General features: G+C 38.9%; 1 protein-coding gene and 1 long non-coding RNA gene across 2 annotated transcripts; both read right to left on the bottom strand.

Annotated features, from left to right (window-relative positions):
* Window positions 1-2,862: 2,862 nt before the first annotated feature.
* On the bottom strand, window positions 2,863-6,796 carry LOC139953781 (uncharacterized). The gene is made up of 3 exons (XR_011788010.1): window positions 6,722-6,796; window positions 5,240-5,344; window positions 2,863-2,974 (listed from the first exon to the last, which is right to left on the bottom strand). It is a non-coding gene; the product is annotated as an uncharacterized lncRNA (long non-coding RNA).
* A 620-nt stretch (window positions 6,797-7,416) lies between these two features.
* LOC139953964 (protein saal1-like) lies at window positions 7,417-17,409 on the bottom strand. The gene is made up of 11 exons (XM_071953580.1): window positions 17,291-17,409; window positions 16,319-16,437; window positions 15,873-15,998; window positions 15,111-15,194; window positions 14,286-14,365; window positions 13,863-14,038; window positions 12,533-12,656; window positions 11,697-11,797; window positions 10,563-10,739; window positions 9,732-10,159; window positions 7,417-9,134 (listed from the first exon to the last, which is right to left on the bottom strand). Exons 1-11 carry the CDS (start codon window positions 17,301-17,303, stop codon window positions 8,988-8,990), a joined length of 1,575 nt encoding a protein of 524 aa, XP_071809681.1. The 5' UTR covers window positions 17,304-17,409; the 3' UTR covers window positions 7,417-8,987.
* Between the last annotated feature and the right edge of the window lie 136 nt (window positions 17,410-17,545).

The following is a 17,545-nucleotide window of genomic DNA, read 5'->3' as shown; positions in this document are numbered from 1 at the left end:
AGTTTACATACATTGCGATTCAAAAACAACTCATTTTCAACGAAAAAACTCTGGAAATGAACACTTATTCACGTACATTTTCCCAATAAATATTGAATGAAAAAATAGTCAGACACCCATCACTACTTGTATTACCACTTCTCAGAGACTGGGAACTAGACATTGACGGTTGCCATATAAACAACATGTCCTAAGCAATTGAGATACAATAAGTACACGATCTTTGAGCATCTAAAACTCTACCAAAGGATCTCTAACTGTGAGTAATCTACAAGATTCATAACAATATTAAGTAGCCAAGTTGTTTACAACGTTTGTGGAGTAACCAGAGATTGGGGAGGGAGGGGGGGAGGGTGGCAAGTGGGGTCAAAGATATCATTTTACAGTTACACCATCTTGGGGCAAAGACATCATTTTACACGATCTTTGAGCATCTAAACCTCTACCAAAGGATTTCTATCTGTGAGTAATTTACAAGATTCATAACAATATTAAGCAGCCAAGTTGTTTACAACGTTTGTGGAGTAACCAGAGATGGGGGAGGGAGGGGGGGGGGTGGCAAGTGGGGTCAAAGATATCATTTTATAGTTACACCATCTTGGGGCAATAGAAACAGCGACAGAGCTCGAGTCCGGTGTTCTTATCCATTTGGATACGTATCAATAATGGTTAAGTGTCTTGCTTTAGAACACAAGTGTCTTGACCGGGACTCGAACCACATACTGCTAAATAGAAATAGCAACAAAGCTTGAGTTCGGTGTTCTTATCCATTTGGCTACAGATCAATATTGGTTAAGTGTCTTGCTTTAGAACACAAGTGTCTCCACCGGGACTCGAACCCACACTCTGCTGAACAGAAACAGCGACAGAGCTTGAGTCCGGTGTTCTTATCCGCTCGGATACAATGTGTCAACACCGTACAACAAAAACTGATGCATTTTAATTTGAAAGTTCACGTGTTATACATGTAGATCATTCTTGCTTGTGTATTGATTGTCGCAATCAATATAAGCTCGATATTAAAGCATTTTTAGGTCATTCAAATTCAAGCACGGTTGTTTGATGTGTTTACTGAAACAGGAGGATGTGAATGAATTGCCCAAAACAAGTTTGTTCTGGAAAGAACCAGTGTTGTTACAACAACTTGACATTGGTGATCAATCAGTTTAAAAGTTAAAATACGATTACTAAGTAATACATTCACAGTCTCTGCTTATACTAAGTTACAGAATAGGCAATGCAGATAGGATATCCCGTATGCTTACTGGTGATAATTTGAAATAATTTCGGGTTGAAACAAGAACTGACACCCCAAGCAAACATATTTATTGACAAAATAGGGAGACCACCAAAATAGGCCTGCATAGCTCAGTTGTGCGCAGGCATAATTCAATCCGTAGGTACTTGGTTCAAACCCTGCTCTAGTCAGTTCGTCTTTTTGCTCAACCCAAAATTATTTACAATTATTTACACTGCCCGTCCACCTTGTGGTTTACTACTTGATAGAATCTAAAATCACAATTTTAATACCACCAATTGATACCATTGTTCCTCACATTCAACCTTTTCTTCCTAGAAGTGCCGTTGAAATGAAAGTATGATGAATAGTACAAAATCTTAGAACTGAATTTAATTTGTTGAACATTTTAATGATTGAGCTGGGTTGGTGTGTTAATCTAAACTAGACAAACTTGATGTGATCTTTGACAAAGCTACTTCACACACCCATACCTGTGAGCCACTTAAGCATCACATAGATTCATGATTGTATGCAAGTACTGATTAATTGTCTTTCTATTATTTTATAGATGTGTGCTGGCAGAAGGACTTCAGGAGAAGTACTCCAGGCAGAAACTCCTCGGCAATTAACTTTACTTGGCACCGCTATGAAAAAGCTGAGCTGGAGAGTTTGACGAACCCAAATATTGATTGGTCCTTGTAGGAAAGTTACACTCTCCAAGAGAATGGATTATTAAAAGACACATGACTGAGGTAGTGTAATTCCATCAACACATTTATATTGCAGCTTAGCATTAGTAGCCTTTAACAAATGTGGCCATTGCAATTCATTGTGTGCTTTCTGCTGATGAGTTGATTGTTGTACTATAAGCTTTGCCAGCAAAATGGCATTTAAAAGTAACTTTAAATATTCTTCTGCCAGCACCAATCGATATGTACCTTATTACATCAACAGTCGCAACAAAGGACTGATTATTAGTAAAGGTCTGTTTACAAAATGTAAGACTTCATCAATATAACTGCATTGCTTTTTTGCACACTTTATTTGATTGTAAAAAAATTTCAGAGGAAGTGTGTTTGAGTCTTGTAGGGGGACTCGGGACTAGCAGAGAACATGGCCAGGGATCGGAAAAAGTAAAACTGGCCCTGGGTGATAGTCCAAGCCATGCCCCCCTACTGCCATGCCCCCCTACTGCCATGCCGGGCAAGGGGACTTGTTTTTTGTACATCCCTGGCTTTCCCCGGGGACTGGACTACAATAAGTGCAAAAGGTCCATGTCCCACGAGGCAATTTATTGCCAACCACTTTAAAATAAAATACCCAAGAAGAAGAAACATTGCTTTCTGAATGTTTACTTATTGGGGGAATAGTGAGACCATGTTTGAAAAAGCACTTTGATATCAAAGTGTTTTTGTTTGTGTGTACTGCAGCAGTTGCTCAAAGTTGCCAATAAATTGATTTAGTGTGACTGACAGGCCCTTTAAGTATCTTGATGATGAAGTCAAAGTGCAGCTTTGTCAAAGTGTTTATTTGTAAACAGACCTTTTTACAACTCTTGAAACAAAACAAAAAAACCTACCTTAATATCCTAGTATTGAATAGTTTACAGAGTTGAGGTAGTAGAGAGATGATAAAGTGTTTGAAGTCACGATGAAGCTACAAGCCAAGTGTTCTCATCAAAGCCCTGATGCATCTCTTGTGAGGAAACTGTTGCTCCTCATCATCTTAATGAACCTGTAAACAGATCAGAAATCAAAGAATAAAGAATTGTTTGAATTAAAAGAGCCATTGATCAAATGTGACAGTCTGTATTTAATTTTAACCTTAGTATCAAACAATAGTGTGCCTATTTAAACTATCAAAAGTCAGCAATTTTATAAACAATTTCCTATCCCATTAGTGAGCAGTTGAATTTCAACCAATAGTCTCTGTAGTAGAATTGTTTAAAATTTTCAATGTCTCTTAAAGGCCAGTATTCTCACTTGGTGTATCTCAACATAATGCATAAATTAACAAACCTGTGAAAATTTTGGATCAAACTATGTATACTTCAGAGGGCGCCATTTCTCACAATGTTTTATATTATCAATATACTTACTTGGTAACAAGCAATGCAGAGCTATGCAATAGCTCTCTGTTGCTCGTTACCAAGTTATAGCTCTCTGTTGCTCGTTACCAAGTAAGTATTTATAAACAACATTTTGAAAAATGACCAATAGTGTCCATGCCCTTGAAGTAAAGTGTTTACTTTTGTACTTTTTAAATTTGTTTGATTAAAGTTTTTGCTTTTGTGACAGTTGCACTTTTGATTATTGAAGTAAATAAATAAAACTCAAATGGAATTTATGAAGAAACCTAACTGAGTTACATTATATTCATTTGTTTCTTTTGTCAATTAATTAGTGGAACTGATAGGCATCCAGGCTGGTAATTGAATGGGGTACATCTTCTTGGGAGCGATTCAAGATGGAAAGAAAAGGGGAGGTTGGGATGGAAGTACAAGGCTAATAGTAGAAGGGGTATATCTTGGGGCGGTTCAAGATGGAAAGAAAAGGGGGAGGTTGGGATGGATTGTACAAGGCTAAGTAAAAAAAAAAAACATGTTTAGAAAAGCATCCCTACCCATTTACTTTTTTAGAGGCTGCGTCCTTTTTTGGTTTTGTTTGAGGGTTTTTTTAAGGAAAAAAAGTAATGCATTTTATGATCCAAGTTGTTTGTCTTTTAAAAGGTGCAGGGGGGCATTTATTAAAAAAGAAGGTCCTTCCTTTTTTCAAAAAGGCAGGACGCAAAACATGTTTTATTTTTTATTTAGCCTTATACAGAAGTAGTTGATGGGGTATACTTGGGGGCAGTTCAAGATGGGAAAAAAAGGGGGAGGTTGGGATGGAAGTACAAGGCTAATAGTCGAAGGGGTATATCTTGGGGCGGTTCAAGATGGAAAGAAAAGGGGGAGGTTGGGATGGATTGTACAAGGCTAAGTAAAAAAAAAAACATGTTTAGAAAAGCATCCCTACCCATTTACTTTTTTAGAGGCTGCGTCCTTTTTTGGTTTTGTTTGAGGGTTTTTTAAGGAAAAAAAGTAATGCATTTTATGATCCAAGTTGTTTGTCTTTTAAAAGGTGCAGGGGGGCATTTATTAAAAAAGAAGGTCCTTCCTTTTTTCAAAAAGGCAGGACGCAAAACATGTTTTATTTTTTATTTAGCCTTATACAGAAGTAGTTGATGGGGTATACTTGGGGGCGGTTCAAGATGGAAAAAAAAGGGGGAGGTTGGGATGGAAGTACAAGGCTAATAGTAGAAGGGGTATATCTTGGGGCGGTTCAAGATGGAAAGAAAAGGGGGAGGTTGGGATGGATTGTACAAGGCTAAGTAAAAAAAAAAAACATGTTTAGAAAAGCATCCCTACCCATTTACTTTTTTAGAGGCTGCGTCCTTTTTTGGTTTTGTTTGAGGGTTTTTTAAGGAAAAAAAGTAATGCATTTTATGATCCAAGTTGTTTGTCTTTTAAAAGGTGCAGGGGGGCCATTTATTAAAAAAAGAAGGTCCTTCCTTTTTTTTTAAAAGGCAGGACGCAAAACATGTTTTATTTTTTATTTGGCCTTATACAGTAGTAGTTGATGGGGTATATCTTGGGGCGGTTCAAGATGGAAAGAAAAGGGGGAGGTTGGGATGGAAGTACAAGGCTAATAGTAGAAGAGGTATCTTGGGGGCGGTTCAAGATGGAAAGAAAAGGGGAGAATGGGATGGGTTGTACGAGGCTAATAGCACGGGAACATCTTGGGGGCTGTTCCAGATTGAAAAATAAAGGGGGAGGTTGGGATGGAAGTACAAGCCTAACATCTTGGGGGCGGTTCAAGTCAAATAGAAAAGGGGGAGGCTGGGATGCATTGTACGCAAAGGCTTATACAGTTGAAGGGGAGGTTGGCAGGGGAGGGGTACGGGACAATGAGCAACATTGCAAGAAAAAAATCAGACAAAATATCTTGAGTTGGAACTCACCAGTATAAAATAAAAGGTTGAAACTGTCCTACATGTAGTCCTGACTTCAGTGATGTCTGAACTTTTACTTTTGAGTTCATTTCAGAAAAATGATGTCCAGGAGTCCTACAGAGAGAAACAAAAAAAGGTGAAAAATTAGGAAGATGTCTTTCGCCAAAAAGCGTGAAATTGTTTGTCAGCCTCTGATCTTAAGTTACCTTTTTTTTCTAAACATCTAGCTTTTCAAAATATAAATTTTATTGAATTAAGACAATTCTCTGAATAAGCGGCTACAGTACATCTGGATTTGCGCATCATCGTGCGTTGATGTTCTCAATACCCTTAGCGACACTCGTAGCCCTAGTTGTAGCCGCCAATTCTTACAAGAAAATTACATTCTAAGAAAGCATGTTGTACACAGTTCCACTTTTGCACTTTATCATATCCGGGCATACATGTGACTTTATAAGGTAAAACAGCGCCCTCGCTGAGGTCAGCATTGGCTGAGAGTTAGGCCATGTCCACATTGGCGGACATGGCTGGACCCGCCTCATCGAGCATTGGAGTATAGACATTCTTTACTTAGCAACACCTTTTGAATTCAGTAACAATCATGAACATGTGATACAGCTGTAGTCGTATAGCCGCCAATTCGGATACATCCGACCCATAGAGTGAGAGTTGTTCATGGGTGTTGCTACTCCTAGAAGTATGAGGTTCGTTCCGCTATTGTCTCTACATGGACTCAGAGATGATAGCAGAACAAACCTCATACTCCATAGTTCTAGGAGTCTAGGACATTGTAGGTAGGCCTAGTGTTGTTATTAATCGTCTACTGACTGATTACAAGGACATCCTGACCTAAGCAACACCCTTAGTTTAATTAACAGCTTTAGCCATTAGCCACAGCTAGAACTATTTCAGTTTCGTCTGCTATCGTCTCCCATAACACGATAGCGGACGAAACCGAAATAGTTCTCTAGGAGTACGCCATAGCCACCAATTTGAATACAACCTGAGTAGTGAGACTGTCACTGAGGAGCTGTGGAGTTACAGTTGTGCTAGACCCAGTAACTGGGTAAAGTCTAACTCTACTAAAGGACCCCAGGAGCCTGCAGCATTTAACTGTCTTGACTCTAGCTAGCCTTGGCAGTAGCACTATGATGAGTATTGTATTGTAAGGACAAGGGTTTGCCCTGGTTTAGCTGGCAATGCATCTGATCCGCACCTAGTGTGTGTCTGCACTTCTTAGGGTGAATATAAGATGAACTTCATACAATCCAATCGACCCAAAAAGTCATGAGATTGAAAATTCAATCAATAAACAATCATGATCAACGCAAACGGCAACAACCAGTCCAATAACAACAAAACAGGGAGATTTTAAATGTAAAATACAAGTACTAAAACTGTGCCCACGAGATCTAGATCAACACCTAAGTGGTCTACAACCTATGTTTAAACTAACTAATCGACAAACCAAGCAAAGAAATCCTTGCTTACCATTTTTTTATGACGAAGTTGTTGATTTATAATCCCATCGTGAGCAGACGACATTGCGAGCGAGGAACACCGATTGTACACAAAAAGCACATTAAATGAACACAGCGCCCTCTTTGTTGGAAAATTATTGTTGAGTATAGCGCCCTCTAGGGGAGAAAATAATTAATACGATAAATTAACGACAGCGCCCTCTTGGTTGAAAAAAATAATTAGATAAATTGAAGACAGCGCCCTCGTTGTTGAAAAAAAGTTAAAAGACGATTAATTTAGGAATATTTTCTGTTAAAAAGATCAACTTTTACGCCTCAATTTCGAGGTTTTGTTTCTAGACAAATCACATAAACAAGATGCATTTCAGTAAACTGTCCTAACGAGAAAATAAAACAATAATTAGGAGTTGGTTACAAAGAGTGAAAAGCACACCTAAAGAGTCCCCCCCACAAAAAAAAAACCCTGGGGTGTTATGAAATTGCAAATTTTTATTTTTAACTAGAGAGGGGTCTTGGACGAAGTTTCCAAGATTATAATGGTGATTATGATGGTGACAACAATTTTCTTTTTTAATTAAGAAAGAGGGGTGTGGGTTAAGTCGGTTGCTTTATGAAAATATTGTAACTTTCTTGGAGTATAATGACACATAATGAAAACAGTTTTAAACCAAAATATCAATTGACTCATATTAAATATTGTAATTTATTACAAATTTTGAATAAAATAGTTCATTACAAAAAGGAGTAGCATTTAAATCTAGTCCTCCAGAATCAACATTAAGTAATCGACCACAATGATTAAAAATGAACCAAACATTTTCTTGAAAATAAGCATATGAAGAGAATTATAACCAAGTTACCAGCCACAGTTAAATGACAATCATACTTCAAAAATGATTCCCTTGTTATTCGCTCAACAAATTTGATAATCACTACCTAGCTCTGCCAAGCTCTCTTTTAGCTAAAATGCAGTGGACACTATTGGTAATTGTCAAAGACCAGTATGGTGTATCTCAACATATGCATAAAATAACTAACCTGTGAAATTTGAGCTCAATCGGTCATCGGACTTGCGAGATAATAATGAAAAGCAAAAACACCCTTGTCACACGCAGTTGTGTGTGAATAGATGGTTGATTTTGAGACCTAAGATTCTAAACTTGAGGTCTCGAAATCAAATTCGTGGAAAATTACTTCTTTCTCGAATACTATATGGCACTTCAGAGGGAGCTGTTTCTCACAATGTTTTATACCACCAACCTCTCCCCATTACTCGTTACCAAGAAAGGTTTTATGCTAATAATTATTTTGAGTAATCACCAATAGTGTCCACTGCCTTTAAGCAATATTTTCTGGATGTTAAATTTGCAGCAGGGTAGAATTGGGCTGGTAGCTTTCATTTTGTTGTGCTTAGCTACGCTGTGCTTCAGCAGCTTCATGAAATTGAGCCCTGTGCTAAAAAAACACAGTAAACATTCTAAAGCACCAGAGGGCGCTATATACAAACTGTGTATTTTTGTTATTATCGCAAGGCAAATTTAGGAATAATTTGGACTCTTAAAGCTGACCTTGGTGTTTCAGGGACGAGTGAGGTGCAAAAATTTGTAGATTTAAATAGCGATAAAGATACTTCTTTCCTTGAGTGAGACACATATCCATAATTGCTTCTCTCCACCCAGGAGTAAAAGGGTACCTGTAAGGGCAGAGATGGTTCATCCTGTTTTTAACACAGAGTTACGTCCTCAAAGCATTTACTGGCAGGTAAAGATATTTAATTGTTGTTTAAAATTGAAGTATTATTTCGACTTTAATGTTCGCTAAAAGTCAAGTGTTGTAAAAATGACACCAGAATTTATAAAAGTTTGTGACAATTTTATCTCTGCCCTCTTAAAAAGATTAATAAACCAAAGAGTATTACACAAACTCAGGGCGTGATCCCTGGCTACACCGCAGTTAACGGTTGTACAACTTCTGACTGGCATACTCGGTACAAAGATATTGGCAAAATAAGGAGATCGCCAGATAGCTCAGTTGGTAGAGCACTGGTACATTATTCCGGAGTTGGTGGGTTCAAATCCTGTTCTAGTCAATTTGTCTTAGCTCAACCCCAAATCTTTTAAAAAGATTCAGATTTGGCGTTTTCTTTCGCTGACTTGTATACACTTTGTGCCTGCAGAAAAGTCCAGACTCTGTGTGGTAAATAAACACAATGCGATGCTGCGAGTCGTGTCATCTTTTAGTGGAGTCTGAGTAGTAAAACTCGACTCGCTACTCGGTTATTTATCGATGAGCTCTTGTTGAAGTAGTTGCAGTATTTCAGGACTGGCTTTGGCTTTGGCCATCCCGTCATGGAGGATGGCGAGGTTCTTCTCTCCGCACGCTGTCATCAGTAAACTGGCTACATGAGACTGTGACTCGTTGCCCTGCAAATCAAGGTAGGAGGAAAAAAACAAAATATGATTAGTACAGAATTTCTAGCATCTGTGAAACTTTCAAGAATTTTAACTTTTAAAGCATCTATAAGAATTTAATGACGTGTTGTGGCCGAGCGGATAAGAGCACCAACTCAAGCTCTTGTGATTCTGATCAGCAGAGTGAATCCCATTCATGACACTTGTGCCCCTGAGCAAGACACTTAACTATAATTGCTTCTCACCACCCAGGGGTAAATGGGTACCAGTGAGGGCAGAGGTGGTTCTTGTGATTGATTTAGCCGAGTAGGGCATATTTGTTGCATAGGTTGTATACTCCCCAGGGAGCTGAGATGGTTTAAGGAATGATTTAAGGCCTAGTGACCAGGGTTAATGTTGGAAGCGCTTTGAGATGCCTTTAGATGTAAAAAGCGCTATATAAAAACTGGTTATTATTATTAATATTGTTCATGAAATTTGAAATGAGAAACTTGTTGGTGGCAGGTTCAAGGACTTGTGGGTTTACATTGAGATCTGCTGTCAGTTGAAAAATACCTTTGAGAAAACGTAAGGGGAGGGGTTTGGGGTTACAAATTTAAAAGAACTTACCCCTGCCTCTCGAAGTAAGAAAATAAAAAACGATGAGAGATTCTCGGAGAGTTCTTTACACTCCTCCTCCCGGTCCTCCACCTCCTCCTCATCCCCGCCCCCTTTATCTTGCCTCCCATCAGATGCATTATGGGAACTGGACGATGATGACGACGACGACGAAGGGACATTGTCCGAGTGTTTGATCTTGCTATCGGAATTGGATTCCGTGAGAGTTTGGTTATCGCTGACTGTTGACGCTGATTTCAAGTTTTCAGTAGTCATGGAGGATATCGACGTTAAGGATGAGGATGCTACATTGTTCGTTGAGGTGCTTTGTTCTACAGGAGGGTCCTGGGGTTTAGGGGCGGGGTCGTTGTTCTTTGTCGATGCTTTCTCAGTGTATAGAGAGATGAATATTTCAACGGCACCTTTCAGGAGCTTAGGATCTGGTTTAACAAAGAGAAGCAGAGAAAATATCATTTTTCCGTGGCAAGCAAGTGCAGTAACTGGACGACAGTTCAAAAGTTCAAGTTAAGCCACAGGCCTGCACAGCTGATAAGCAGAAAATTACGCTTAGCAAATTCCTTTGCTAAGCAAGAAATGAGTGGGGTATCTGATTGTTGGTGTCCGTAGACAACACCAATCGATGAAACTACCTTGTGTATCCCACCAGATACATTTGATTAACTTTGGTTTTTACCCATATACATCGATGTTTGTTAGCACTGTATACTCGATACTTTCCTGAGCTCTGTGAAAATAATCACAGCCATGTTACTCGGGTTGGATTCGAACGCACGACCTTGTTACATTTTACCCGACGATGTCGTCATTTATCGAGAATCTTACATTTCAAAAGTGTATCGACGATGTCATTGGCTCCTTCCATATTTGCCATGGCAACCTCGATGATGTAGATCGCAGATGCAAGACTGCCCTCACTGCCGTAGACTGTCACAACCTCGTCAACGCAAAAACTCCAGAGGAAATCCGCCAACAGCGGCAAGACGGTGTCACTTGCCGACACTAAAAAAAAAAGGATAATTTCAGTTTGTCGATTTGGTCAATGCACTGGACACTATTGGTAAATGCTCAAAATAATTGTTAGCATAAAAACTAACTTGCCAAGCAATGGAGAGCTGTTGATAGTTTAAAACATCGTGACAAACGGCTCCCTCTGAAGTAACGTAGTTTTTTAAAAAGAGGTAATTCCTCACTCAAATATTAATAAAAGATTTCAGCTGAAGACTTTTATATGTACCTGAAAGCACACAAAGTAATGCAACCCGGACATTTATTCTTCCATTATTTTCTGGCAACCTCGATGACCAATTGAGCCAACAAAATTTTCACAGGTTTGTTATTTTATGGGATACACCAAGTGAGAAGACTAGTCTTGACTAGTCTTGGACAAAAGGTGTCCAGTGCCTTTTTTAAGGACACGAGCTTGAGTCCAGTGTGCTAAACCCCTTGGCCACGACACACCATGTCAATACCGGAACTCAAACCCACACTCTGCTGATCAGAAACACCAGAGCTTGAGTCCAGTGTGCTAAACCCCTTGGCCATGACACACCATGTCAATACCGGAACTCAAACCCACACTCTGCTGATCAGAAACACCAGAGCTTGAGTCCAGTGTGCTAAACCCCTTGGCCACAACACACCATGTCAATACCGGAACTCAAACCCACACTCTGCTGATCAGAAACACCAGAGCATGAGTCCAGTGTGCTAAACCACTCAGCCACAACACACCATATCAAGACCGGGACTTGAACCCACACTCTGCTGATCAAAAACACCAGAGCTTGAGTCCCGTGTGCTAAACCACTCAGCCACAACACACCATGTCAAGACCGGGACTTGAACCCACACTCTGCTGATCAGAAACACCAGAGCTTGAGTCTGGTGCTCTTAACTGATAGGGTGACATGCCATAATGAGGGGCCATTGTCTGAAAATAATTTATAGCATAGTTACCGAGGTTTTCCATTCCGTCGTCATCGGCGATGATGATTTCAAGACAACTCAACAGCAACGAGATCGTCCGAGACTGTTCCCTCGTTGATTTACCTCCGGAGCTGATAAGGAAAGATTAAAACAGACTCTTGCATGAGATTTGAGGCATTGCATGGTGGGTAGGGCTAGGCTAGTCTTATTTTCAAATCCCAAGATGTAAATCCCATAGTGTTCGCCGCTGGCGCAATGTAGTTAAAATTCAAGCTGAAAGGATTGATGGATTGTGTCACTGATGTCTGATTGTGTTTCGTAAGTAAACCATGTTGTCGAGAATAGTCTTGAGCGACACAATTTGTTCACCATTTTTTTTAGTAGTCACGACTCGACTAAGCAATCAATAACCCTGTCTACAACACTAGTCGCCCAGGCCTAGGCCTAGCATAATTTCACATGGCCTTTATGGTTCTGGAGATTCACAGTTAAATCTGGTGTACATGTGTATACATATAACACCAATACCTAATCCTTATGGGGACCAGTCTACCTTGACTACAGATAAAGCTATGGCAGGATCAATGCGTCACCGTGCATTGAAACTGCGCATTTATCACCTTTGACCTCGCATCTTTTAACATGTCCATCATGGTTCTTGAGATTTGCAGTTAAATCCTTCTTACATGTGTATACATATAACACCATTACCTTGACACTAACATTATTTACTTGTGATCTGAGAGATCTGTCGTGAGCCCACATGCCTAATCACCGTTGACCTCGCATCTTTTAACATGGCCTTTATGGTTCTGGAGATTCGCAGTTAAATCAGATGTACATGTGAATACATATAAGACCAATACCTGACTTGCTTGAGTGCCTCAATGAGGCTGACTATCTGCTCTGTGTCCGTCCAGTCTTGAACCAATGCCTCGTCCAATCCCAGCAAAGCTCGTATAATGAACCCCATGTTGTATAGAAGCTCATCTGTAGAAAACAGTAACGACAGTCGGATGAATTCTGACATCTCTTATTTGTTTTAAAGGCAGTGGACACTATTGGTAATTACTCAAAATAATTATCAGCATAAAACCTCACTTGGTAACGAGTAATGGGGAGAGGTTGATAGTATAAAACATTGTGCGAAACGTCTCCCTCTGAAGTGACAAAGTTTTCTAGAAAGAAGTAATTTTCCACGAATTTGACTTCAAGACCTCAAGTTTAGAATTTGTGGTCTTCAAATCAAGCATCTGAAAGCACACAACTCCATGTGACAAGGGTGTTTTTTTCTTTCATAGTTATCTCGCAACTCCGACGCCCAATCAAGCTCAAATTTTCACAGGTCTGTTATTTTATGCATATGTTGAGGTACACCAAGTGAGAAGACTGGTCTTTGACAATTACCAATAGTGTCCAGTGTCTTTAAGAGTAATTACCAAATGTATAAATTCCCTTTTAACAAACATAGTAGTAGTAGTGGCTTCTTGTATCAGTGCGCACTCGGCAATGTTCGAGACGCTTTTACAAGGCACTTTCCATCAAGAATGTGGGACTACGTTGTAATGGTTTACAAGGTGCTGTGGCGCAACATGCCGCCAATCAAACCAGGAACACGGGGGTGAGCCCCTTCTCTTTTCGATTAGTGCACTGAGTTCTTTTAACGCATTATAAGACACACGGGACCAACGGTCTTAAGTCCCATCCGAATACCAGAGCAATGGTCAGTGTCTTGTTTAAGGACACAAGTGTCATGACTGGGACTCAAACCCACATTTTGCTGATCAATAACACCAGAGTTTGAATTTGGTGCTCTTAACCGCTCGGCCCAACACTTAAAATAGTAATAATTTGGGGGGCTAATCATCCTTACTCGCAGCTAAGAGCTGAATTGCGAAGGACGCGGCTACAACGTGTTCGAGAAGCAGGCATGCAAGGGCGCCTTTGGCAGCCAGCCACATCAACCCATTATTACAACGGAGCACAGCCAGAGATTGAAAGTGTTTGATTTTTCCCGAGGGAGGAAAACCGGATGGTCTGGAAAATCCAAAAGAGAACCAACGCACAACTCAACTCACATATGGCCCTGGCCGGGCATCGAACCAGCGTCAATGTGGTGAGAGGCAAGCACTTTACGCACAAGCCAACCATGCCCCCCTTCCACAACATAACGCCCAATGCCAAACATAAACTTACGATTTGTTGAGCTTTGTAGGATGAATGCAACCTTCTGGCAGAAGTCTGTGTTGATTTGTTGAAGCCACGCCGTTGTGACTTCGTCTTTCTTAGACGACAGACAGGTAGATAACAGCCTTGTAGTCTGGATCAGCGTTTGCGTGTCACTGCTGCCGAGTAATTCTAACGTTAACAGTCTGAAGGAAAAAAACAGTTGTTTGATAATAAAATCCTTGAGTCAGAGTCAAAATATTGGACAGGCATCACTAAGTCATTGAATTGTTTTTTTACATGCCTTATAGAACACACAAGATCAACCATTGGACACAAGTGTCATGGCTGGGGATTCGAACCAACACTCTGCTGATCAGAAACACCAGAATTTGAATTTTCTGATTGGTCCCTGAGTCAGTCACTGTTCTCTGATTGGTTCTTTAGACCCACCTGATTCTCTGATTGTTGCTGATGTGCGCCGTGATGTCTTTACTGCACGCCATGTTAGCTACGATTCCCATGCAAATCTCCTGCGAAATTATCAAAGGCAATATTTATAATAAATCGTTTGTACAAAGATAAGGGGATAAAAGCATGCAAAAAATACACATACACAAAAGCATAGTTAAGAAAATGGAAATAAATAATCAATGGGTAAAAGCATACATCAAATACACACAAACAAAAGCATAGTAAAAAAAGTAAAAATTTGAAATCTAAAGGGTAAAATCTTTCATTAAATGCACACAAACAAAAGCGTACTTAAAAAATAGAAATTAACAATTAAAGGGTAAAGCGTGCATAAAATACACACAAAAAGCGTAGTTAAGAAAATGGAAATTAGTAATCAATGGGTAAAAGCCTAACAAAAGCGTAAGTTAATAAAATAGAAATAAACAATTTACAGGGAAAAAGCATATATCAAATGCACATACATCAAATGCATAGTTAAGAAAATATAAGTTGATAATAAAAGGTTAAAAGCATACATCAAATGAACACAAACAAAAGCATGGTTAAGAAAATATCAAATACAAACACACACAAAAGCAAAGTTAATAAAATAGAAATTATCAATTAAGGATAAAAGCATGCATAAAATACACACAAAAGTATAGTTAAAAAATGGAACTTAATTATCAATGGGTAAAAGCACACATCAAATACACACAAACAAAAGCATTAGTTAAGAAAATAGAAATAAACAATTAACGGGTAAAAACATACATCAAAAACCTTTAATTGGACTCTAACGGTAGGAGTAAACAAACTCACTGTTAATCTCGGAGCAGTTGTTTGCTCAACGACGCTGATGAGTATGTCAAGAGATTTCCACTCATGCAGGAAGTTTGAGACATCCTGGAAGAAATAAGAAACTTTATTACTCAACAAAAATAAGATATCAAATTGCTCGTACAAGTTTTAAAAGCACCACAAAAAAGGTTAAAATAGTTACATACAGGCAACACAAATATTGCACAAGAAATGATGTACAAGGATTTAAAGGCAGTGGACACTATTGGTAATTACTCAAAATAATTATCAGCATAAAACCTCACTTGGTAACGAGTAATGGGGAGAGGTTGATAGTATAAAACATTGTGAGAAACAGCTCCCTCTGAAGTGACGTAGTTTTTCGCGAAAAAAGTACTTTTCCAAGAATTTGATTTCGAGACCTCAAGTTTAGAATTTGAGGTCTTGAAATCAAGCATCCAAAAGCACACAACTTTGTGTGATTTTTTTTTTCTTCTTCTTTCATAGTTATCTCGCAACTCCGACGACCAATCAAGCTCAAATTTTCACAGGTTTGTTATTTTATGCATATGTTGATATACACCAAATGATAAAAAAACTGGTCTTTGACAATTACCACTAGTGTCCACTGTCTTTAAGAATAAAATCTTTTAACCTTCCATAAAAAAAAAACATTGATTAAAACTAATTGTAATGTGTTTTTAATTGTCAACTTTATAATTTGTGCAACTATCCAAGACAGTTTTTATGGACACTCTTACAATTGACCCATTAGGCCCGTACCTGGTTGGCAGTCATGTCCCACAGTTTACAAATATCAGTTTCTAGCTCCTCGTCGATATCAATCCCATGAGCCTTTGCAGCTATAAGCTCCTCTGCTGTTTTACCAGCAGCCTCCTGTTCGACTTCCTTCATGGGGAAAACAAAATCAAGCAAATGAGAAATTAATAAAAACGTCTTTCCACAAATTTGACTTCGAGACCTCAGATTAAAGAAATTGAGGTCTCGAAATCAAGCATCTTAAAGCACACAACTTTGAGTGACAAGGGTGTTTTTTCTTTCATTATGATCTCAAATTTTCACAGGTTTGTTATTTTATGCATTGTTGAGATACAGCATGTAAGAAAACTTGTCTTTGACAATTACCAATAGTGTCCACTGCCTTTAAATCAGATTTTGGAGCGCCTGTCGGGTGTACATTTGTATGTGGATTAGAGAAGAGTAATTACCTTGAGTAGTTTCATGAGTGTCGAGAACACCCATCGTTTGCTGAATAGAGTATCTCCGATGCTGTCTGCGTGTAAGATTTCTTCATCTATGTCATCCGCTGGAGGCGAAGGATTACGATCTGGTGGAATGTAAACAAAGACATTTTCATAGCAACTATTGGTTATTTTTATTGTAAAATTAAAATCTGAATGTGAAATATAGACAGCGAAAATAACACATCAACTTTTTGTTAAAGGAACATTACAGAATTGGTCTTGCTAGCAAAACAGTTGCTGGCAGAGTGTACTGGGATAATCTTCTGCACGTCGCCACCAATTTATCCACCGCTAATTAACTCCAAAGCCACTGAATTTTTTTCTTACCTGAGAAGAAGGGTTACCGCATTATACATCCAGAAAAAAAAGAGAGAAAAAAAAAGGCCGGAAGTTGGTGGCGAGGTCGTAAATTTTTTCCGTGTACTGTAATGTAAGCCTTTTTATGTATAATCCACCATACATACATAAACTGACAAACCTATATTATAATAGAATTAGAAGTTTGAGATCGATTGGCCATCTGGGTCATGACCTCCAAAACAAGAGGACAATTTTAAGGTTGTTACAGGCATTAAAACATTCCACTTTCAACAACAATCAATTATAATTAATTATAAAAAAAAACAAAAAAACAACAACAAAAAAACAAAAGAAAATACATTTTAATTTTCAACAGACTGTTGAAGATGACTTGGAAATGTAGTTTAATTGTGTTCTACATCTAACAGGAATGTCTATAAGGCGTCGCCACTTATTGTTAGCTTGTTTTGCTTTTTCAATTTAAATGTCCGGAAACTGGGCCAGGCCACTATAAAGAAAAGAACAACAGCAACACATTACATTCAATCAAGACATTATCTACAAATAGAGATGCTTTAAAACAGCCGCCGGAGTACACAAATAATAATTCCAAAGAGGACTGGACATTTAAGTTACCTTGGGTGGACATTTCGTGAGACGTGTGTCCATAAAGCTGAATAATTTCCTCAAAAAAAAGGACGAAAGAAAATCACTTCTGCATGTGAAGAAAATAAATAACCTCGCTCGTTGTGTTTATGAAAAAAGATAAATAAATAACACATAGCGCCACCAAGTGGCAAGAGTTGGTTGTGTGAGCGCGCGCATCCAAACTTTACCTACCACGTGGGGGGGGGGGGGCACCGAAATGCGACAACAAAGGGGGGGGGGGGC

The sequence above is a fragment of the Asterias amurensis genome, chromosome 22, assembly GCF_032118995.1.
Source record: "Asterias amurensis chromosome 22, ASM3211899v1".
Taxonomy (NCBI): domain Eukaryota; kingdom Metazoa; phylum Echinodermata; class Asteroidea; order Forcipulatida; family Asteriidae; genus Asterias; species Asterias amurensis.
Note: the sequence above shows the minus strand (reverse complement) of the source record. Positions and strands in the feature narration are given on the sequence as shown.

Coding starts and splice junctions, on each gene's coding strand:
- LOC139953964 (XM_071953580.1), bottom strand. Junction 15,999..16,318: donor CACTCATGAAACTACTCAAG/GTAATTACTCTT, acceptor TTCCCCATGAAG/GAAGTCGAACAGGAGGCTGC. Junction 15,195..15,872: donor GGGACATGACTGCCAACCAG/GTACGGGCCTAA, acceptor TATTTCTTCCAG/GATGTCTCAAACTTCCTGCA.